Source organism: Carassius gibelio, chromosome A12 (genome assembly GCF_023724105.1).
Source record: "Carassius gibelio isolate Cgi1373 ecotype wild population from Czech Republic chromosome A12, carGib1.2-hapl.c, whole genome shotgun sequence".
NCBI classification, from domain to species: domain Eukaryota; kingdom Metazoa; phylum Chordata; class Actinopteri; order Cypriniformes; family Cyprinidae; genus Carassius; species Carassius gibelio.
The window spans coordinates 14,202,331-14,221,021 of NC_068382.1; the positions used below are offsets into that span (position 1 = coordinate 14,202,331).

The 18,691-nt window shown below is 35.3% G+C and overlaps 2 protein-coding genes, 1 long non-coding RNA gene and 1 pseudogene across 11 annotated transcripts in view; 3 read left to right on the forward strand and 1 right to left on the reverse strand.

Annotated features, from left to right (window-relative positions):
• Nucleotides 1–2,702, forward strand: part of LOC128025234 (major facilitator superfamily domain-containing protein 8) — a 32,737-nt gene extending 30,035 nt beyond the window's left edge. For both annotated transcript variants that reach the window (XM_052611365.1, XM_052611363.1), the window contains 3 exons: nucleotides 479–582; nucleotides 1,077–1,291; nucleotides 1,393–2,702. In XM_052611365.1, coding sequence (XP_052467325.1) covers nucleotides 479–582; nucleotides 1,077–1,291; nucleotides 1,393–1,599 — 526 coding nt within the window. In that variant the 3' untranslated portion in view covers nucleotides 1,600–2,702. The remainder of the gene's footprint in view (nucleotides 1–478; nucleotides 583–1,076; nucleotides 1,292–1,392) is intronic.
• Nucleotides 2,703–3,119: 417 nt separating this feature from the next.
• Nucleotides 3,120–7,845, forward strand: LOC128025235 (uncharacterized). Of its 2 annotated transcripts, XR_008186118.1 has the most exons (4): nucleotides 3,120–3,596; nucleotides 3,712–3,797; nucleotides 3,910–4,004; nucleotides 5,789–7,845. It is a non-coding gene; the product is annotated as an uncharacterized LOC128025235 (long non-coding RNA). The 2 variants fall into 2 exon arrangements; XR_008186117.1 differs by having other exon boundaries at nucleotides 3,123–3,797.
• A 652-nt stretch (nucleotides 7,846–8,497) lies between these two features.
• On the reverse strand, nucleotides 8,498–16,911 carry LOC128025646 (rRNA N6-adenosine-methyltransferase ZCCHC4-like; annotated as a pseudogene).
• LOC128025240 (tripartite motif-containing protein 14-like) lies at nucleotides 10,732–15,866 on the forward strand. Of its 7 annotated transcripts, none has more exons than XM_052611383.1 (7): nucleotides 10,732–10,890; nucleotides 11,337–11,507; nucleotides 12,157–12,246; nucleotides 12,496–12,726; nucleotides 12,828–12,847; nucleotides 13,034–13,170; nucleotides 14,574–15,866. In XM_052611383.1, the coding sequence occupies exons 2-7, from the start codon at nucleotides 11,355–11,357 to the stop codon at nucleotides 15,152–15,154; spliced, it is 1,212 nt and encodes a 403-aa protein (XP_052467343.1). In that variant the 5' UTR covers nucleotides 10,732–10,890; nucleotides 11,337–11,354; the 3' UTR covers nucleotides 15,155–15,866. The 7 variants fall into 7 exon arrangements, with proteins under 7 accessions (XP_052467343.1, XP_052467347.1, XP_052467348.1 ...); XM_052611387.1 differs by having other exon boundaries at nucleotides 13,037–13,170; XM_052611386.1 differs by having other exon boundaries at nucleotides 10,739–10,884.
• Nucleotides 16,912–18,691: the final 1,780 nt, after the last annotated feature.

Sequence of the window (18,691 nt, forward strand, 5' to 3'; positions counted from 1 at the left end):
CACTACAAGTGGCATAGATTGGCAATCTGAACCATCATCAAAACCCTGTTTCACCGATCATCCTTTTTCTCCACCTCACCAAAAGTGACCCCACTGGGTTTTTTTTTTTTTTTTCAATATCCTTGCAATGAAAGCATAATCGAAACCAAGCAGGTACATGGGACCATATTTTTCCTGCTAGACTGTATCTGTATTTCTCAACTAAAATATCATCTCATTTATTTTATATGTTTTGAAGAAGCCTGAACTTTTAAACCTGCTTTTTTACTTCATTCTGACACATCAACATCTCAATGTAGATGACTAGCCATAAAACCTCTGATTGTTTTAGACTTCCAACAGGTCATCTTAGGAAAACTTTATGTCAGTTCTAATGTACCCAAGATATATACAATGGATGTTAGCAGTTTTTGAACATGACTTTCTCATTGCTCTCAGATAAAATCAGTTCCGTTTTGAGTTTTGGGTTTATTTTCAGGGTAGGAGATCGGCCACTGCTGCTTGGAGGCTTGATTCTCATATTTGCAGGTTTCTTTATCTTGTTGCCATGGGGAAATCAATATCCTAAAATACAGTGGGCAGGTGAGATATCTGAATAACTTGGCAAAGTTTTATTTTATTTTATTAAAATAGCAATATACACTACTGTTCAAAAGGGTTTTAAAGACATGCTTCTTATTCAGCAAAGATGCATTAAACTTAAAAGGGACAGCACCTTAAAATACAGTGGAACCAAGATATATATTTGAAATTAATGCTTATGAATGTTTTTTGTCTTCTCGCTTCTGCAAAAATTATTAAGCTGAATATTGTTGCTGAAAACTTACCATATATATATATTTATATATTATATTTATATATTTATATATTTATATATATATATATATTTATATATAATATATATTCTCAAATATGAAAGTTATTTGTATTTTTAATTAAATAAATGCATCCTTTGTGAGCATAAGATACTCTTCTAAAAACATACAATCATTTTACAAACCCCGTACATTTGCATGCTAATGAACAGTATATTAAATAGTATATTAAATTTGTGTTTATAATATCTCCATAAACAGACATTGAGAATAACACTATGCCAACAACCACCCCACCCTCAAACATGTCTCTGGAGCCCACTGGATGCCCGTCTGAACAGACCTGGTGCTTTTTTACCCCTGTAATTCATCTTGCACAGTACATTACCTCTGACATCCTAATTGGAGTGGGTTATCCAACATGCAACGTAATGTCCTACACTTTATACTCCAAGATACTGGGCCCCAAACCACAGGTAAATCACTTCTCTTTTGACATTTTAAATCTCAGATTAAAGTAACATGATTCATTAAATCAGTGTTATTTATTCTATTCCCCAAATGCGTGTGAACTCAGGGGGTTTACATGGGCTGGCTGACAGCATCAGGAAGTGGTGCGCGGACCCTCGGGCCTGTGTTCGTCTCTTACGTCTACACCATCCTGGGACCCCGATGGGCTTTCAGTGTTATATGTGGCATAGTACTAGCTGCAGTCGTTCACCTCAGTGCTATGTACAATCGACTCATTGCCTTCTCTGTACGCCATGGAAGGATTAATGACTAGGGATGTTCTCTTTGGTTATTTTTCCTAAGCGATAGTTAACTGTTAACCGACAAGATTATTTTAAATGAGAACTGAATTAAATTAGAAAGGATAAGTGTATGTGACCCGTTAAAATACTAACATTTGTTAAAGCAAACCTTTTTTAATTATTTGGATAAATTACTGAAAGAATAATTAAATGACTTTTTAAGCTATTTAACTGATTGTATTAATCAGTTAAATCTTCTTACGGTCGGTTAACCAGTTAAAATGAGCATCCCTATGAATAATGTCATGACTGACAGCCAGGTGCCTCCACCAACTACATAAGGACAAGAGAAATGGGCCTGACTTAAAGATGGAAAACATCATGTATGTTCATTCATAGACAATTGTATAAATTGTTTAGCTTTTTGTGTAGCAAAATCATGATTCTGAAGAGCCTTAAGTGAGTGTACATGTAAATATATAATAACTTTATTATTTCTGAATGTTGAACTACAGTTTCTCTTGTTACAGTACTTAAACTGTGTATTGAACCACTATTGAAGCAGCATTACATGGCTCCACATCATAAAAAAGTGAACAACGGCAGACTCTAAAAAGACCCATGTGAACCGCAGTATTATAAATTATTGGCAGCTTAATGGTTTCTGAAGCATCGCAGATTATGAGGCCTAAGGACTGTGCTGTTGTTTAACACTTTATGATTGTTTTGGTTTTAATAATCTATTTTTAATAACTCAAATTTCTGGTGTTGTAAAACCTTAACAAATGTGTCAGGTGATTTATGTAAATCTACGTTGATGGGACAGGCTTGAAGGCAATGTTGTTGTTTCTTTCTTTTTAATAACACTAAGCTTAAAAAAAACTAGATGCTGAGCATCACATGATTTTGGTTGAATCCATAATTACTGCTGATTATCAACTTCAAGACCATTTTAAATTCAAGCCAAATGTGTTTTGCTTGTCAAAGCTCATAGAATTTTAAAGCACAATATTTCTTGAAAACTGGCAATAAATTGTTTTTGAAAACAGGAAGTATGACATGCTTTCTGAGGCCAATCATTTTTTTAATACATTAATTCTTTTTTAATATATTAAAGATTATATATTTAACAAGATATCTGTTTGTCATTTTTGAAACATACAAAAAAAGGACCCATTACAGTTATACAGTGGTTGTATTCAATGGTTTTATCCACAGATCGTCACTGTTTGAGCCACATAAGCTGGAACAAAGCTTCTTTGAAATGCCACTCCAGACCGTGGATGAGGTTTGTTCAGACAACGTGTCGATTGTACTGAGAAAGTTCTAGTGTAGGATGAGCTTGTGACAAAAACAGGATGCAAAAAGACCACTGTGGCTGTACATACACAGCAACCCTCTTGTATACATGTAGGTTTAACACCAGTTAGTCGTTTGACACTTCGTGATCTCACTTTGTGATTATGATGCAATTTTCACCAGCCACAAAACCATCGTTCTTGTAATGCACTGCAAGTGAGATCATGTAACTGATCTTCTCCTCATGTTCATACACTGTAAAAAATAATTCAGTGGCTTAGTAAATTTCACAAAAATAAAGAGCTATATTTACTTAATAAAATCTTTTGAAATCATTTAAGTGATATTTTGAGTGGGTCAGGTTAAAAATAATAATTAAAAATCCAACAAATAATTTCTCTAAAATTTACATATATTATTTAAGTTTATTTAATGAAAATAAATAAGTATTTTACTAACTAATTATATTTTTAATATACCCTCAATATTTCTGGTGAATTCTAATATAAATATTTGATAATTATTTACTTGTACTGATCTGTTTTAGAAACTAAAATTATTAAGTATTTCCTACCAATTTTCCTAAATAAAGTTCCAGCTTAATAAAAAACGGTTTAAATAAATTGAGTAAATTTCGCGGCTAAAGTGATCACGTGTGCAGCTCCGCAGGAAAAAAAAATCTGCTTTCCTCAGCAGAGACGTCGACTAGCCATACTCCTCACAACTCCTGGTAAGTAAGGTTAGTCAGCTAATCCTACTTACGTTTGTAACACTTTATTATAAAGTTAATAATTATTAAGCATTTCCTAACAATTGTCTTTGTATTTTACGTCATCTTCAACAAGTTTCGTAACTTAATCGAGGTCACCTGAAGGACGGCGTTCCTGAGTTTCCTCAGCAACGGCAAGACCCGCACTCCTCTCATATCGGGGTACGTTATGTAATTTAGCCAGCTTAAACTAAATATGTTTGTGATGTTTAATTCAGAAGTTAATTATTAAGGATTTCCTAACAATTGTGTTTGTATTTTGCGACATCTTAAGAAGTTTAACGAGTTTCGCGGCTCAAGCAAGAGGCACCTGTCACTGAAGGACTGCTTTTCTCAGCAACGACGTGAACAGCATTACTCGAATTTCCTGTAAGTAATCATTTTATAACGATGTATATTTGCAATACTTTATTCAAAAGTTGATTAAACATTGACCGTGTGTACGTGTACATAACAGTGTAGTTTTCTAAGTTAGTTAGTGGGGCAGCGATATGTATGTTAGGGTTTTTTTTTTTGGAGTGGATTAACTTTCGTACTATTTGGATCACCGTTTAACCGCCATTTGAAAGTCTAACGATAAGTGTATCGTGGTCCAGCAACTATAACTATACATGCCCAATGGAAAACGATTTTGTACAGGTTCCCCTTTGGGGTCAGTGGCTTGTCAAAAGGGAACACATCATTTATGAACTTTCAAATGACATTCTGTCTTGTAAAAAGCTGTCACGTTGTTGTAAAACATCATAATTACTACATGAACTCAAGTATGAGCTCTTAAATAACCACTAAAAATACGCCATGCAAAAGTATTTAAAATGGCGTGGACATAACATAGACTGGATGCGTTTTAATCAGCTCCCACTATAGGGAGTCAGCCAGTTTAAGGCCTGCTCCGTTGTAAAATTATTCTAGTGCACTGAAACCTAGATCACATACAATATCGGTCAAAAGTTTGAAAACAGTAAGCTTTTTAATGTTTCTAAAATAAGTTTCTTAAGCTCATTAAGCTTGCATTTATTTAAAAAAAAAATAATGCAGAAAAAACAACCGTCTATTATCCCCCCCTACCCTCTATGGCTATTTGGCTGGTAATTTTTTTAGGGTTACTCGCCAGACTGATATAATATTTATATACACACACACACACACACATATATATATATATATATATATATATATATATATATATACACATACATACATACATATATACATTAAAGCCGAATTTTCATTCCATTACTCCAGTCACCGCAGCTGTTTCAAAACAAATCCAGACCTGGTGGGTATTGAAGGACAGCGGAGGCTGGGGGAGGGGTACATTGTTTTAATTTTAATTAAAGTAATATTTTTGTTCCCTGAAACAGATCAGTTTAATTTTGCATCCTTAAATAGTTTGATAGAAATTTCACAAATATATTATGTGTATTATAAATAAACAATTTGTTAGTCAAATACTAAATTGTTTTAGTGGAAAAAAAAGATAAAATATAACTGTACATTTTAGATAAAATTAACTGTTGTATTTTTAGTCAATTATTATGTTTACATTTATGTATTTGGCAGACGCTTTTATCCAAAGCAACTACATTGCATTTCAAGGTACACATTTACAATCTTATAATATTCAGAGATTTTATTAAGTTCATAAAGTTAAATATTATTGTAATATTTACTAAGCCACAGAATTATTTAGAGGGTTAAGGGTTGAGTGTGAGGGTTAATGCAATGCATATTTTTTTCAAGTAGTGCAATTAAACAACCTTTTTTGTTTCAAAACCATTAGTCATTTTACTTAAATATTAAACATGTTTATAAAGAAATTGGTTGAAATAATGCGGACCTCAATAAAAGCCTATAGCATTGATTTAAAGCATAGAAGCTCACAGTTAGTCTCTTTTCATTTTTCTTTTAGGTTTATTGTTAAAAATAAATGTCCCTATGTAGAAAATTAACCTGTCCTCTTGTTAAGAAGAATGCTGTTAATTTTTGCAACTCCTCCCCCTAGTAAATTTTGTTTGAGATTTTACCTATCATACGGTCCAACAGAATGTTTGCTTCTTCAGGTGCTATTTGTTTTGTGTATTTATCGCTTTCTTGTAACATTCAGGTTTGAATGTTAGCTCTAACCAGTTATCTTTAAAATTTGCCTGTAGGGTTCAGCTGATCTACCCGTCTTCGTACAAGTAGAGTTGGCAGAGGAGGTCATAAAAATCTACATCCTTCGGGACAATGATGGGGCAGTCAGCGATGTAGGAGTTGTGATTGAGGGCATCACTGTCCTCCGCAGTCTTGGGAATCTCAGCAGAGCCTGCTGCTATCTTTTGGGAGTCACGTATGCATTGGATTTGAGATATCCCAAGACCCACAAATACAGGTCCTTCTCAAAAAATTAGCTTATTGTGATAAAGTTCATTATTTTCCATAATGTAATGATAAAAATTAAACTTTCATATATTTTAGATTCATTGCACACCAACTGAAATATTTCAGGTCTTTTATTGATTTAATACTGATGATTTTGGCATACAGCTCATGAAAACCCCAAATTCTCAAAACATTAGCAAATTTCATCCGACCAATAAAAGAAAAGTGTTTTTAATACAAAAAAAAAAGTCAACCTTTAAATAATTATGTTCAGTTATGCACTCAATACTTCGGGAATCCTTTTGCAGAAATGACTGCTTCAATGCGGCGTGGCATGGAGGCAATCAGCCTGTGGCACTGCTGAGGTGTTATGGAGGCCCAGGATGCTTCGATAGCGACCTTAAGCTCATCCAGAGTGTTGGGTCTTGTGTCTCTCAGCTTTCTCTTCACAATATCCCACAGATTCTCTATGGGGTTCAGGTCAGGAGAGTTGGCAGGCCAATTGAGCACATTAATACCATGGTCAGTAAACCATTTACCAGTTGTTTTCAGCACTGTGAGCAGGTGCCAGGTCGTGCTGAAAAACGAAATCTTCATCTCCATAAAGCTTTTCAGCAGATGGAAACATGAAGTGCTCCAAAATCTCCTGGTAACTAGCTGCATTGACCCTGCCCTTGATAAAACACAGTGGACCAACACCAGCAGCTGACATGGCACCCCAGACCATCACTGACTGTGGGTACTTGACACTGGACTTCAGGCATTTTGGCATTTCCTTCTCCCCAGTCTTCCTCCAGACTCTGGCACCTTGATTTCCGAATGACATCCAAAATTTGCTTTATGCTATATTATAATGCTATATGCCAAAATCATCACTATTAAAACAATAAAAGACCTGAAATATTTCAGTTGTTGTGCAATGAATCAAAAATATATGAAAGTTTAATTTTTATCAATACATTATGGAAAATAATGAACTTTTATCATAATATAAAATTTTTTTGAGAAGGACCTGTACTCACTTGAGTTGTTCCAAAAACTGTTTCTTGAGCTGGATCCTCCAAAACTCTCTGTTAATGTTCAGAGGTTAAAAAATTATCTTCTTGCACAGTAGTGGTTCATGATCATCCCACAGAATGGGTATTCCTGATGGAAGTGTTTCTGTTATCTGATTAATTCTGTTGAAGGGATAGTTCACTCAAAAAGATGATGTTGTCATAATTTACTCTCCCTCAATTTGTCCCAAACCTGTACGAGTTTCTTTCTTCTGTTGAACACAAAAGATATTTTAAGTGAAGTGACGTGACATTCAGCCAAGTATTAAAGAGTGTTGGTTAACGCATTTAAAGGTTGCCATTGACTTTGCATAGTAGCCTTTTTTTCTTTTCTTTTTTCTACCATGGAAGTCAATGGCAACTTTCAACTGTCTGTTAACCAACATTCATTAAAATATCTTTTGTGTTCAACAGAAGAAAGAAACTCTACAGGTTTGGGACAACTTGAGGGCGAGTACATTATGACAACATCATCTTTTTGGGTGAACTATCCCTTTAATATTGATGTAAGTGTTGCTTTTTTTTTATGGTTTAATGAGTGGTAATGAGTGTGACTGCAAATGGCTGGTATGCACCAGGAACAAAGTAAGATGTCATTTCTCTTACGGCTATCATATTTTACATGTAATCTACTTGAATACTAAGATGGATGAAATGTTTCATAAGGTTTAATCATTTCCCTTATGGCTGCTTTACAGTTTTTAATTTTTGCAATCTACTGGAATATTAAAATGGATAAAATGTTTCAAAGGTTGATTTTAGACTTTGTCTGATGTTTAATTGATAAATAAATGTTTAATAAAAAATGTGTTTCTTTCTTTATTTGGTTTTATTATATTAATTGTAAAGGGTAAATGGTGTAAAAAAAAGTGAATGCAACATTTTGATCATTTATAGTCCAATATTAAGTTAAATTCACTTTTACATGTAGTAAACATAGCACATTTGTTTGGTTAAATTTCATCCAATATTTCAATTATATCTACTCAATATTTTTTGTTTATTTTACATAGAATTACAGTTGTGGTGTTTTATAATTTTGATTATATCTAATTAATTTTATTTCTCATATAAAGTTATTCAGTTATTCAGATTTACTTAATTTTTTTACTTACAATTACTCAATTTAAACAGTACATTTCATTGATTTCACAGCTTTAAAATTTACTCAATTTTTTTGAGTGTAAAAATGTTTCACCAAAAAAATTGAGTAAATAATAGTTAAACTTTTTACAGTGTAGTTGTGGATTTTCCAGCAGTGTGTTTCAACAGGCCTGAAGCACCACTATCCACCACATCCGGCACAATCATTCTGTTTGCAAAATGTGTAAGAGAATTTAATATCAGAGTAGGGTTGAAAAAACACTTTTGAAGTGCCCAGGTTTCAAGTAAGTTTTTTTTTTTTTTTTTTTTTAAGTTAAATATAATAACCCTGGTTTATAATCACCATTTATTGTATTTCTTAGGACAGGCTCCAAGTTTGTGTTTTTGGCTGCACCAGTTGAAAGTTGAAACAGCCAGTTTGGCTCGTACCACAATGGTGATCAGGGAGAGCACAGTGACCACATGAGGAACAATGACGCCATGCTGGAGAGAGAATAAGAGCAGAAAGAAAGTGGGGAGAGAGTAAGAAATAAACACAGGAAACAGTTTAAATAAATTCAGATATGCTTACAAGGTTTCACAGACCGTCCACATTCTTGCCCATCCTGTGAGATAAATAGGGAAATGTCATTAAAGATATTCCTATTCCAGAGACAGACTTAGACAACAGAAATTACCTTCGATGGGCACATGTCACACTTTGGATAGTGTTTACTGCTGACATACAGTACAGACCAAAAGTTTGGCCACACCTTCTCATTCAAAGAGTTTTCTTTATTTTCATGACTATGAAGGCATCAAGGGCTATTTGACCAAGAAGGAGAGTGATGGGGTGCTGCGCCAGATGACCTGGCCTCCACAGTCACAGACCTGAACCCAATCGAGATAGTTTAGGGGTGAGCTGGACCGCAGACAGATGGCAAAAGGGCCAACAAGTGCTAAGCATCTCTCGGGGAACTCCTTCAAGACTGTTGGAAGACCATTTCAGGTGACTACCTCTTGAAGCTCATCAAGAGAATGCCAAGAGTGTGCAAAGCAGTAATCAAAGCAAAAGGTGGCTACTTTGAAGAACCTACAATATGACATATTTTCAGTTGATTCACACTTGTTTGTTATATAATTCCACGTGTTCATAGTTTTGATGCCTTAAGTGTGTGTGGCGAGTGGGGCGGGGCCGAGAGGCGTGGGAACGAGGAGTGAGGCCAGGTGTAGTGATTGAAGATGAGCTGCACCTGCGCCCCACCGCTAGTATCGAGTCCCACTTAGGAGATGGAAGGATATAAAACTGGAGCGACGACCGTGAAGGACGAGAGAGGACCAGGCCTGGGACATTATTTTATGTTTTGGCTTTTATTTGTGCGCGTCAGTCGCCGTGAGGGGCTGACGCGCTGTTTTGTGTTTATTTTTGAATATTAAAGTGATTTTTGACTGTGCGCTGGTTCCCGCCTCCTTCTTCCCGATGTTTACAAAGGTTATATCGTTACAGTGTGAATCTACAATTTTCATATGAAAATAAAGAAAACTCTTGAGAAGGTGTGTCCAAACTTTTGGTCTGTACTGTAAACTGCAAAATCTGAGAAGGAATGAAAAATATTAGTGGTAATTATTAAACTACCTTGAAGCAGTTAATAACAGCATTTATAGCAAATTACACTCCAAAATAAAATGATTAAGAGTATGTTTAATCCTCAATGCAATTGAAATATGTATTTATATATATATATATATATATATATATATATATATATATATATATATATATATATATATCTTCTGGGTCAAAACAAGCTGTTTGTTTTTTTTTGTGCACATGGAACTTTCATCCTTTGGTAGATGATATCTTTGGGGCTCAGATTGGTGAATAGTGGAACAGGTGACTTCTTACGGCCTGGCTTTCTTATATAGAGGGTGGTTATCATAATCAACCCGAGAATGAAGAATAACACTGGACTATTACACCCTGTAAATGTTTTATTATATTTATATTTATGTTTATTTATATTTATTAACATTAACAAAATATTCATATATATATATATATATATATATATATATATATATAAAATAAATCATGCATGGCTTAGGAAAGAACGCCGTTCCTCATGCCTTTATTCTGATATTTCCAGGTGATTGACATCTGAGAGAAACTGTTGGTTAGCGGCTTCACTAGGCCTCCAAATGGGGGTCTGTTACATTGACTTCCTTGGCTCCTCCCTCCTCACTCAGAAAGCCTTGAGTAAACATGACCGCTTCCTGCACAACAGCGTTATCTTGACTTATCAGAATGTACTACAGTGACCACATTTGACGTCAAAGGACTTTTTGTTTTTTACCTCATCATCAAAAAGGTGATGGTTGAACATATTTATAGCAGCAGAACTCCTCTTGCCCGTTAAACTGCCAGTGCCTAAGAGGGCAGAAAAACAAAGAGGTTGATGGCTGCAAAATGCATGTAGTGCAAGTGTCAACGTGCATTTCAGAACAGCTAAATAATAAAACCACAATCTGCTGCTATTTCCAAAACACTGCAGGTCAACAAGAGCAGACATAATCCTGTCAGTTATAAAACCACACACACACACGCACACATTTATATGCATATTCAGCAGGCTTTGGCTTGTTAAAAGGGGCTACACAACTTTTTCAACACATTCCACAGATGAACATAAAAGTGCTTGCAGGAGGACGACCAAATGCATACACTTACTCTCTTGTCAGTCTTTTAGGTAACGGTAAGTCATTTTATTGCATATTTCAGCGACAAAGAACACAACTAACTGACGTTTTCATTAAGATATAGACAGTATTAGACTTTTTAAGCACTTCAAGAACTGTGTAACTTGATAATAAGCTGATGTTAATGGATAAGCCTTGTGTTCAGGCTTCTTAAAAAGTGTGATTACATTTCAAATTTTCAGTTCCTTGCTTTGGCTACGCATATATAAATACAACTGTTGGCCTTCATTGTGTTCTAGTAAAGGCTTGCTGAGACATTTTGTGCATTAGCAAGAAATCAGAAGTCATGAGTCAGAAGTCATGTCCTCTGAGAAAAACTAATTTAGAACATTTTGTACTTTTTGCATTTTGCCTTTTGCATTCACTGGATACTGCAACCGTATGAACACTAAAAACTACTGAAGTGATGCTACTGATGTTTCTGCACATATAATGCCATTAGCTCAGAGAACTTGGAGAGATGGCAGAGAAAGACTTTAGGTCTTTATCAGAGGAAATCAGTTCCTTCTGTCTGGTTGCTGAGGCTCGTTCTGGGACACAAGTTATCCAGCCCTTCCCACGCTCTCCCAAACTGATCAGGAGAACTGGAGCCATCTCTCCAAAACCCTTAGAGGTAATGACAGATTTTCTAACCTCCCAGAAAAATACATATAAGAATGCCATGAATATTGTTAAAAGTTGCACATAAAAATGAATAAACTTTAAGACTTGCTTTAATTTTAAAATATTTAGGCTAAGATTGATATATATACTGTACATATATATATATATATATATATATATATATATATATATATATATATATATATATATATATATATATATATATATATATATATATATATTTAAGGATTACTTTTTTTAAGTCTTATGCTCACCAAGGCTGCAGTACATATAAGATCATAATACACTGAAAATAATTATATTGTGAAATGTTATTACAATTTAAAATAACTTTTCTATTTCAATAGAGAGTGTCATGAAAAAATAATTCTAATATGCTGATTTGGTGCTCAAGAAACATTTCTTATTGTTATCAATGTTGATAAACGCTTTGCTGCTCAATATTTTTGTGGACAAATATACAAATACAAAAATGATAACAGCTTTCAGGGTTCTTTGATGAATAGAACATTCAAAAGAACATAATTTCTTGAATTTTCAAATTTTCGAATTTTGAATTAAATTCCAACCTCAAACCTTTGAGCAGGAGTGTGCAGTAATAAATCAATAATTCAAAAACATAATAATTGTGTAAACAGCTGCCAGTCTGGTTGGAGGACTTGAAGAAGGAGAGGAAAAGAACAGAGTACCATCTGGAGTCTATTAAAAAGCGGCAAGCAAACCTGAATGTAAGCTGATTTGATTTTGAACTGTGATTTATATGACCGGTGGTTGGTTGTGATGGGCTTGGTGGCATCAGCCAAACAAGGAAGTTGATCTGAGGCAAGAACAGTTCCCACATTATCTTCTGAATAACAGTCTCTGATGAATCATTCAAAATAAGACCAAGAAAGAAGACTGTATGTGATAAAGCCTCAACTCTGCTGTAAATTACAAACATTATTAAATAACTAATGAAGCATACATCTCTGCTGAAGACGAGTTCAGAGGCAATGAAGCAGCAGGTACAGGAGTGCTTTGAAGAGCTACTTATGGCTCTGCAGAGGGATGAGAAAGCTGTTCTGGACATGATAGAGCAAGACCGCCGGGAGACCAGCAGTAAACTAAACCGAATTCTTCAAGACTGGAATCAACACCTTGGTCTCCTGCAGAAACACATCAGCACTATTCAGTCAGCTCAACAGAGCTCCGCAGAATCCATGAAGCAGGTAACCATCAAATGAAACGTGTTTTTCATGTCATTGTTATAATCTTGTTGACAAAATCTGTGGATCACATATATTCTCTTCTGCTTGTTCTCTGTTTTCAGCCTTTTCCTGAGGATTTTACGTAAGGCCATGTTTTTAAATTTCACAAATAATGGATATTGTGTTAGGTCTTTAATACAAATGTTTTACAGCAACATGCATTAGTTCTCTTTAATCAGAAGCAAACATGATATACATTACAATGTAATGTGCAAATTACAATGAATAAAGTTAAACATCTATATAACTCCAATGTATCTTATTCAAGTAGCTGTCATAAGAAACTGGACCCAGCTGAAGAGGAGATCAAAATGAATGAGGAAAGGATCCAGAAGCTCATGAAGGTTCTTAGGAACATCTCAAAAGATCTGAAAACCCAGCTACAACGAAAGAACCTGCTGCTGGGTAACACCATTAGCCCCTGAAATCCATCATTTTGATCTGTAGAAATCAAGTTCATGCTAAATATATTCTTATATATTCATACACAAACACACACACACACACACACACACACACACACACACATATATATATATATATATATCACACACACATATATATATATATATGTGTGTGTGTGTGTGTGTGTACAGTATTGTTCAGAAAAATAGCAGTACAATGAGACTAACCAGAATAATCCAGGTTTTTAGTATATTTTTATTTGCTACGTGACAAACAAGTTACCAGGTGCAGTAGATTCTCAGAAAACAAATAAGACCAGCATTCAAGATGTGCATGCTCTTAAGGCTGTGCATTTGGGCAATTATTTGAATGGGTGTGTTCAAAAAATAGCAGTGTGGCAGTTGTGATGACCCCCAAACTCTGAATTCATGCCACAGTACACAGTGAAGACAGTGAAGCATGGAGGTGCAAGCATCATGATACTGTATGGGCGTATTTCTCCTACTATGGTGTTGGGCCTATTTATCACATACCAAGGATCATGGATCAGTTTGCATATATCAAAATACTTGAAGAGGTCATGTTGCCCTATGCTGAAGAGGACATGCTCTTGAAATGGTTGTTTCAACAAGACAATGACCCCAAACACTCTAGTAAATGAACAAAGTCTTGGTTCCAAACCAACAAAACTAATGTTATGGAGTGGCCAGCCCAATCCCGGACCTTAATCCAATCGAACTTGTGGGGTGATATCAAAAATGCTGTTTCTGAAGCAAAACCAAGAAATGTAAATTAATTGTGGAACGTTGTTAAAGAATAATGGAGTGGAATAACAGTGAGGTGCCACAAGTTGGTTGACTCCATGCCACACAGATGTGAAGCATTTAAAAAAAAAACTGTGGTCATACAGCTAAATATTAGTTTTGTGATTTGCAGGATTGCTAAATCCTAGAAACAAAAACGTTTTGAGTTTGTACTGTAAACAACAGACACTGCTATTTTTTTTAACACACCCCTTTCAACTAATTGTCCAATTGCAAAGCCTTAAGAGCGTGCATATCATGAATGCTGGGTCTTGTTTGTTTACTGAGAATCTACTGCACCTACTGGTAACTTGTTTGCCACGTAGCAATAAAAAATATACTAAAAACCTTGATTATTCTGGTTAGTCACATTGTACTGCTATTATTTTGAACAGTACTGTATCATGAAAACCATATATGCACTATGCATCATGGTTTGCACAAAAAATATTTAGCAGCATAACGGTTTTCAAAATGTTTCTTGGGCATTATTTTATATATCATACTGTATTGGAAGGATTAGTTAATGGATAATAAGAAATGTTCTGAATGTGTTGTAAATCAGCTGTTTCTGAATATTCTTGCGTTTTATCTTGACAGACTCCTCTAATGTGGTGTTTGACAAACGGACCTGTCACAAACAGATCAAGGTGACCTCAGAAGGACGGGGCCTGTGCCTTTCCTCAGAGGACTGCAACATTCCCAATGACCCTCTAAGGTTTGATCAGTTATACTGCGCCTTGGGCACTGTTGCTGTTAAATCTGGGCAGCACTACTGGGAGGTAGATGTGCACTGCTGTTCATCGTGGGCTGTGGGCATGGCTTATGGTAGCCTACAGAGGAGAGGTCGGGAAAAAGGTGCCAAGCTTGGACGGAACAGGTGCTCGTGGAGTCTTGAGTTTCAGGATGGGCATCTTACGGCCTGGCACAACGATCGACATGTGGCACTACCAGTCACAGCAGCTCGGGCAGCACCGAACAGAGTAGGGGTGTTTGTAAAATATCAGAAGGGTCGTTTGGTGTTTTATGATGCTGAGACTATGAGAACGCTGCAGGAGTTTTCAGCTGTGTTTGACAGAGCACATCATCAATTCACTGAGCCTCTTTACCCTGCCTTCCGCTTTTTTTCACCCAAAGACAAAGGCCATCATCATATGGAAATCTGCAATCTCAGTCTTTAATTATTGTTAGCAATATTGAAAACGGCTGTGCTGTTAATAAAAAAAAAAACATTTATTTAAAGAATAAATCTTTGGTAACATTATTTTATAATGTTATTGTCACTTTTGATTAATTTATTTGATCCAGTCTTTGAACAGAAGTGTTAATTTCTTTAAAAAGACCCCAAACTTTTGTATGGTAATGTAGGTTAGATTTCTTAGATACAGGAAATCTCTCTGAGCATCAGTTATTAATACTGCAAGTATACTAACTTGTACCAAAAAAGCAAGGTAAACTTTAAAGAACAGTCTACTGTTCTACCTTATGCAAAACAATGTAAAAATGAAGCGTTCAGATGCAAAAGCCTCTAAGTGCCATCTGAAATGTTCTTCTAAAATTAGCATTTTTATCAGGCTCCTATGTTTAGGTTCAGTAATTTTACTTCAGTGGCAATGTATAGGTCCTTCTCTGGGCTATTAAAGTGAAATAAATTAACATTAATACAGGAGCCTGATAAAAATGCTAATTTTAGATGAAAATTTCAGATGCCACTTAAAGGCTTTTGTGTCTTAACTCTTCAAATATAGTATAGGATTAAACTCCAAATACTCAAAAAGAGTGGCACACCCTCTTAAACAATTTTAATGATATGTGGCTATTTAAGCTTGTATTTGCAAAGAATTATGTTGTATTGTGTTTACCTGTTATCAATAAACAGCAATAAACTCTTCATTGTGGGTCTCTTGGCCTCCATAATTTAGTCACCTTATGTAATCTGTGATTGTGTAAGAGAGAATCATTCAATTGCTAAGTGTTACAAATGTGGAGATACATTACATTGGATATTTTGCCAGTTTTACTACAGGAAAATAACTGGACGCACTTTAAGACTTTTTAAATATATTAAATATATTTTATGAATGATTTTGGTGGGTCTGTTTATCTCCAATAAACAGACATGCCAATATCTTATTTGATGAGTGTAGCATGGATGATTAATTTTTAAAATAAAAGTTATTTACCTAGAGCAATATTACTGATGACTGAAAAGAGGCATCTTGGAGTTGTTCTGGTCTTCTCTGGCAAGTATACTTGCCTTAAAGGTGCTGTAGGGAACTTTTGTAAAAAAAAATATTTTTTACATATTTATTAAACCTGTCATTATGTCCTGACAGTAGAATATGAGACAGATAATCTGTGAAAAAAAATCAAGCTCCTCTGGCTCCTCCCAGTGGTCCTATTGCCATTTGCAGAAAGTCATCCGCTCCTGGTAAAAAATAACCAATCAGAGCTGCGGTCCGAAACTTTGTTTGTGTTCTAAATGTAGAAAAATGTATATAATAAGCGAGTACGCCATGAATCCATTTTCCAAACCGTGTTTTTGGCTTGTCCTGAATCACTAGGGTGCACCTATAATAAGTGTTTATATTCGGACTATTTTAGATTGCTTCGGGGGTACTGCGGCGGAGTAACCCAGTACCTTTTAGATTCTTCATAGACATAAACAGAGAGAAGTAGTTCCGGCTACGATGTTCTTCCGCAAGACGCAAGCAGTTCTGTTTATTAACCGCTAGAGCGTCAAAAGTTCCCTACTGCAGCTTTAAATATCTGATGTATAAATTAAACGAATCAAGTGAATGAAATGCTAAATCTGTTTTTTTTTCTTTGATTAAGTTTACATTTTTGTTGTATATGCAGATTATGTCTTACATTCTTGTGTTCAGCTGTAATTGTTTTATTTTATTTTGTTTTTACTTTTTATAATTACCTTATAAAGCTTATTTTATTTAATACATCAACTTCTAAATGTTCTTGAAAATCCTGTTGCACACAATCTACTATGTAGATTCCATGGTTTAATTTATAAAAATAAGACTTTTATAAATGTAGAATTTTTAGACGTTCATAATATAATGTCAGGCTTTACAGGATATAATATATATTCATCTTATTTTATTCAAACTTACATTTGTTTGTACAAATCTTAGCATTTCATCAAAGAAAACACTGAAAAAATAAACCTGTTAGATTAAAACTGTTAAAATAATAAATACTGTTAGTCCTATTTAACCTTTTCATCTTCCCACTGAAAAAAGTTGCAATCCTTTCTGTCCCAACAAGCAGAACACGTGTAAAATCTCCTTCCTTTCTCCTCTCCATTGCCAGTTTTCTCGAACAACAGAGCTGGTCCTGAGAAAAACACATATCGATGATTACATAGTATTCATTATATCTACGAACAAGAAAACAGACATGGCACCAGTTTAAAAGTATAATTGATCTCATACCATGTGGACACCATGGTGCTGTATTACTGCTTTAATTTTGAATAATCACTTACATTCCGCCACCTTACACGACATCATCCTGTATTTTACCCATATTTATCTGAAGCCTTACCTGTGAGAATCAAAACACTCACATACATAACAGGAGGCTGCCATAGTAGGAAACCAAATATGTCACACACATATTACGACATACACATCAGTCAATTACAAGCTTCTTCTTCTTTTATTGAACTTTAAAAATCATTCAGACATATTTCTCACAAGTGCACATTTTGTAAGTAAAAAAACAAAACAAACATACCTTAAAAGCTCAACTCTAACAACTGACTAATTTGCCACATTTTTCATGAATACAATTAAAACCATGAGTGCACAATTTTCCACACCACAATCCGTCAAGCACATCTTACCAGCAATCATACTCTCATTCACATCCTTCTCTTCACTCTCTGAGGTCTCCAAACTCATCCTTTCTAATCATCCTACTACTTGTCTGGTTAATCATATTCCATCTCATTTCTACAAGCCATTTCTCCTGCAGTTGTACCTTCACTCACATCATTAACACATCCCTTAACACTGATGTTTCTCCCTCAGCATTTAGACAGGCTCGTATAACCCTTCTACTTAAGAAACCCACCCTTAACTAATCTTTTTTAGGCAACTACAGACCAGTTTCCCTTCTTTCTTTCATTGCAAAAACATTTGAACGAGCTGCGTTCAACTAAGTCTCTGTCTTTCTCACACAGAACTATTTCCTCGACAGCAACCTGTCTGGTTTCAGAAGTGGACATTCAATAGTGACTGCCTTGCTCTTAGTTGTTGAAGCCCTAAGACTAGCAAGAGTGGGTTCCACATCTTATCTTGTTGGATCTGTCTGCTGCTTTTGACATAGTTAACCACCAGATCCTTCTGTCAACCCTATTGGCAAAGGGCATCTCAGGAACCACACTCCAGTGGTTTGAGTCTTACCTCTCAGATATGTCCTTCAAGGTATCTTGGAGAGGTGAGGTATCCAAGTTGCAACATTTAACTAGGGTGCCTCAGGGCTCAGTTCTTGGACCACTTCTCTTCTCTGTCTACATGTCATCACTAGATTCTTTCATGAAAAACATGGCTTTTCATACCACTGCTATGCTGATGACACTCAACTCTACCTCTCATTCCATCATGAGGATCCGGCGATAGCTGCTGTCATCTCAGCTTGCCTAACCAGGCATTTCTTCCTGGATGAAGGACCCTCACCTCTAACTCAACCTTGCCAAG

Bases quoted from the DNA above. Each gene is read 5' to 3' on its own strand.
- LOC128025240 (XM_052611383.1), top strand. From the start codon at position 11,355: ATGGCAGAGAAAGACTTTAGGTCTTTATCAGAGGAAATCAGTTCCTTC. The intron at 12,247-12,495 runs GTAAGCTGATTT...TCTCTGCTGAAG, and splicing joins AGCGGCAAGCAAACCTGAAT to ACGAGTTCAGAGGCAATGAA. The intron at 12,727-12,827 runs GTAACCATCAAA...CTCTGTTTTCAG, and splicing joins CCGCAGAATCCATGAAGCAG to CCTTTTCCTGAGGATTTTAC.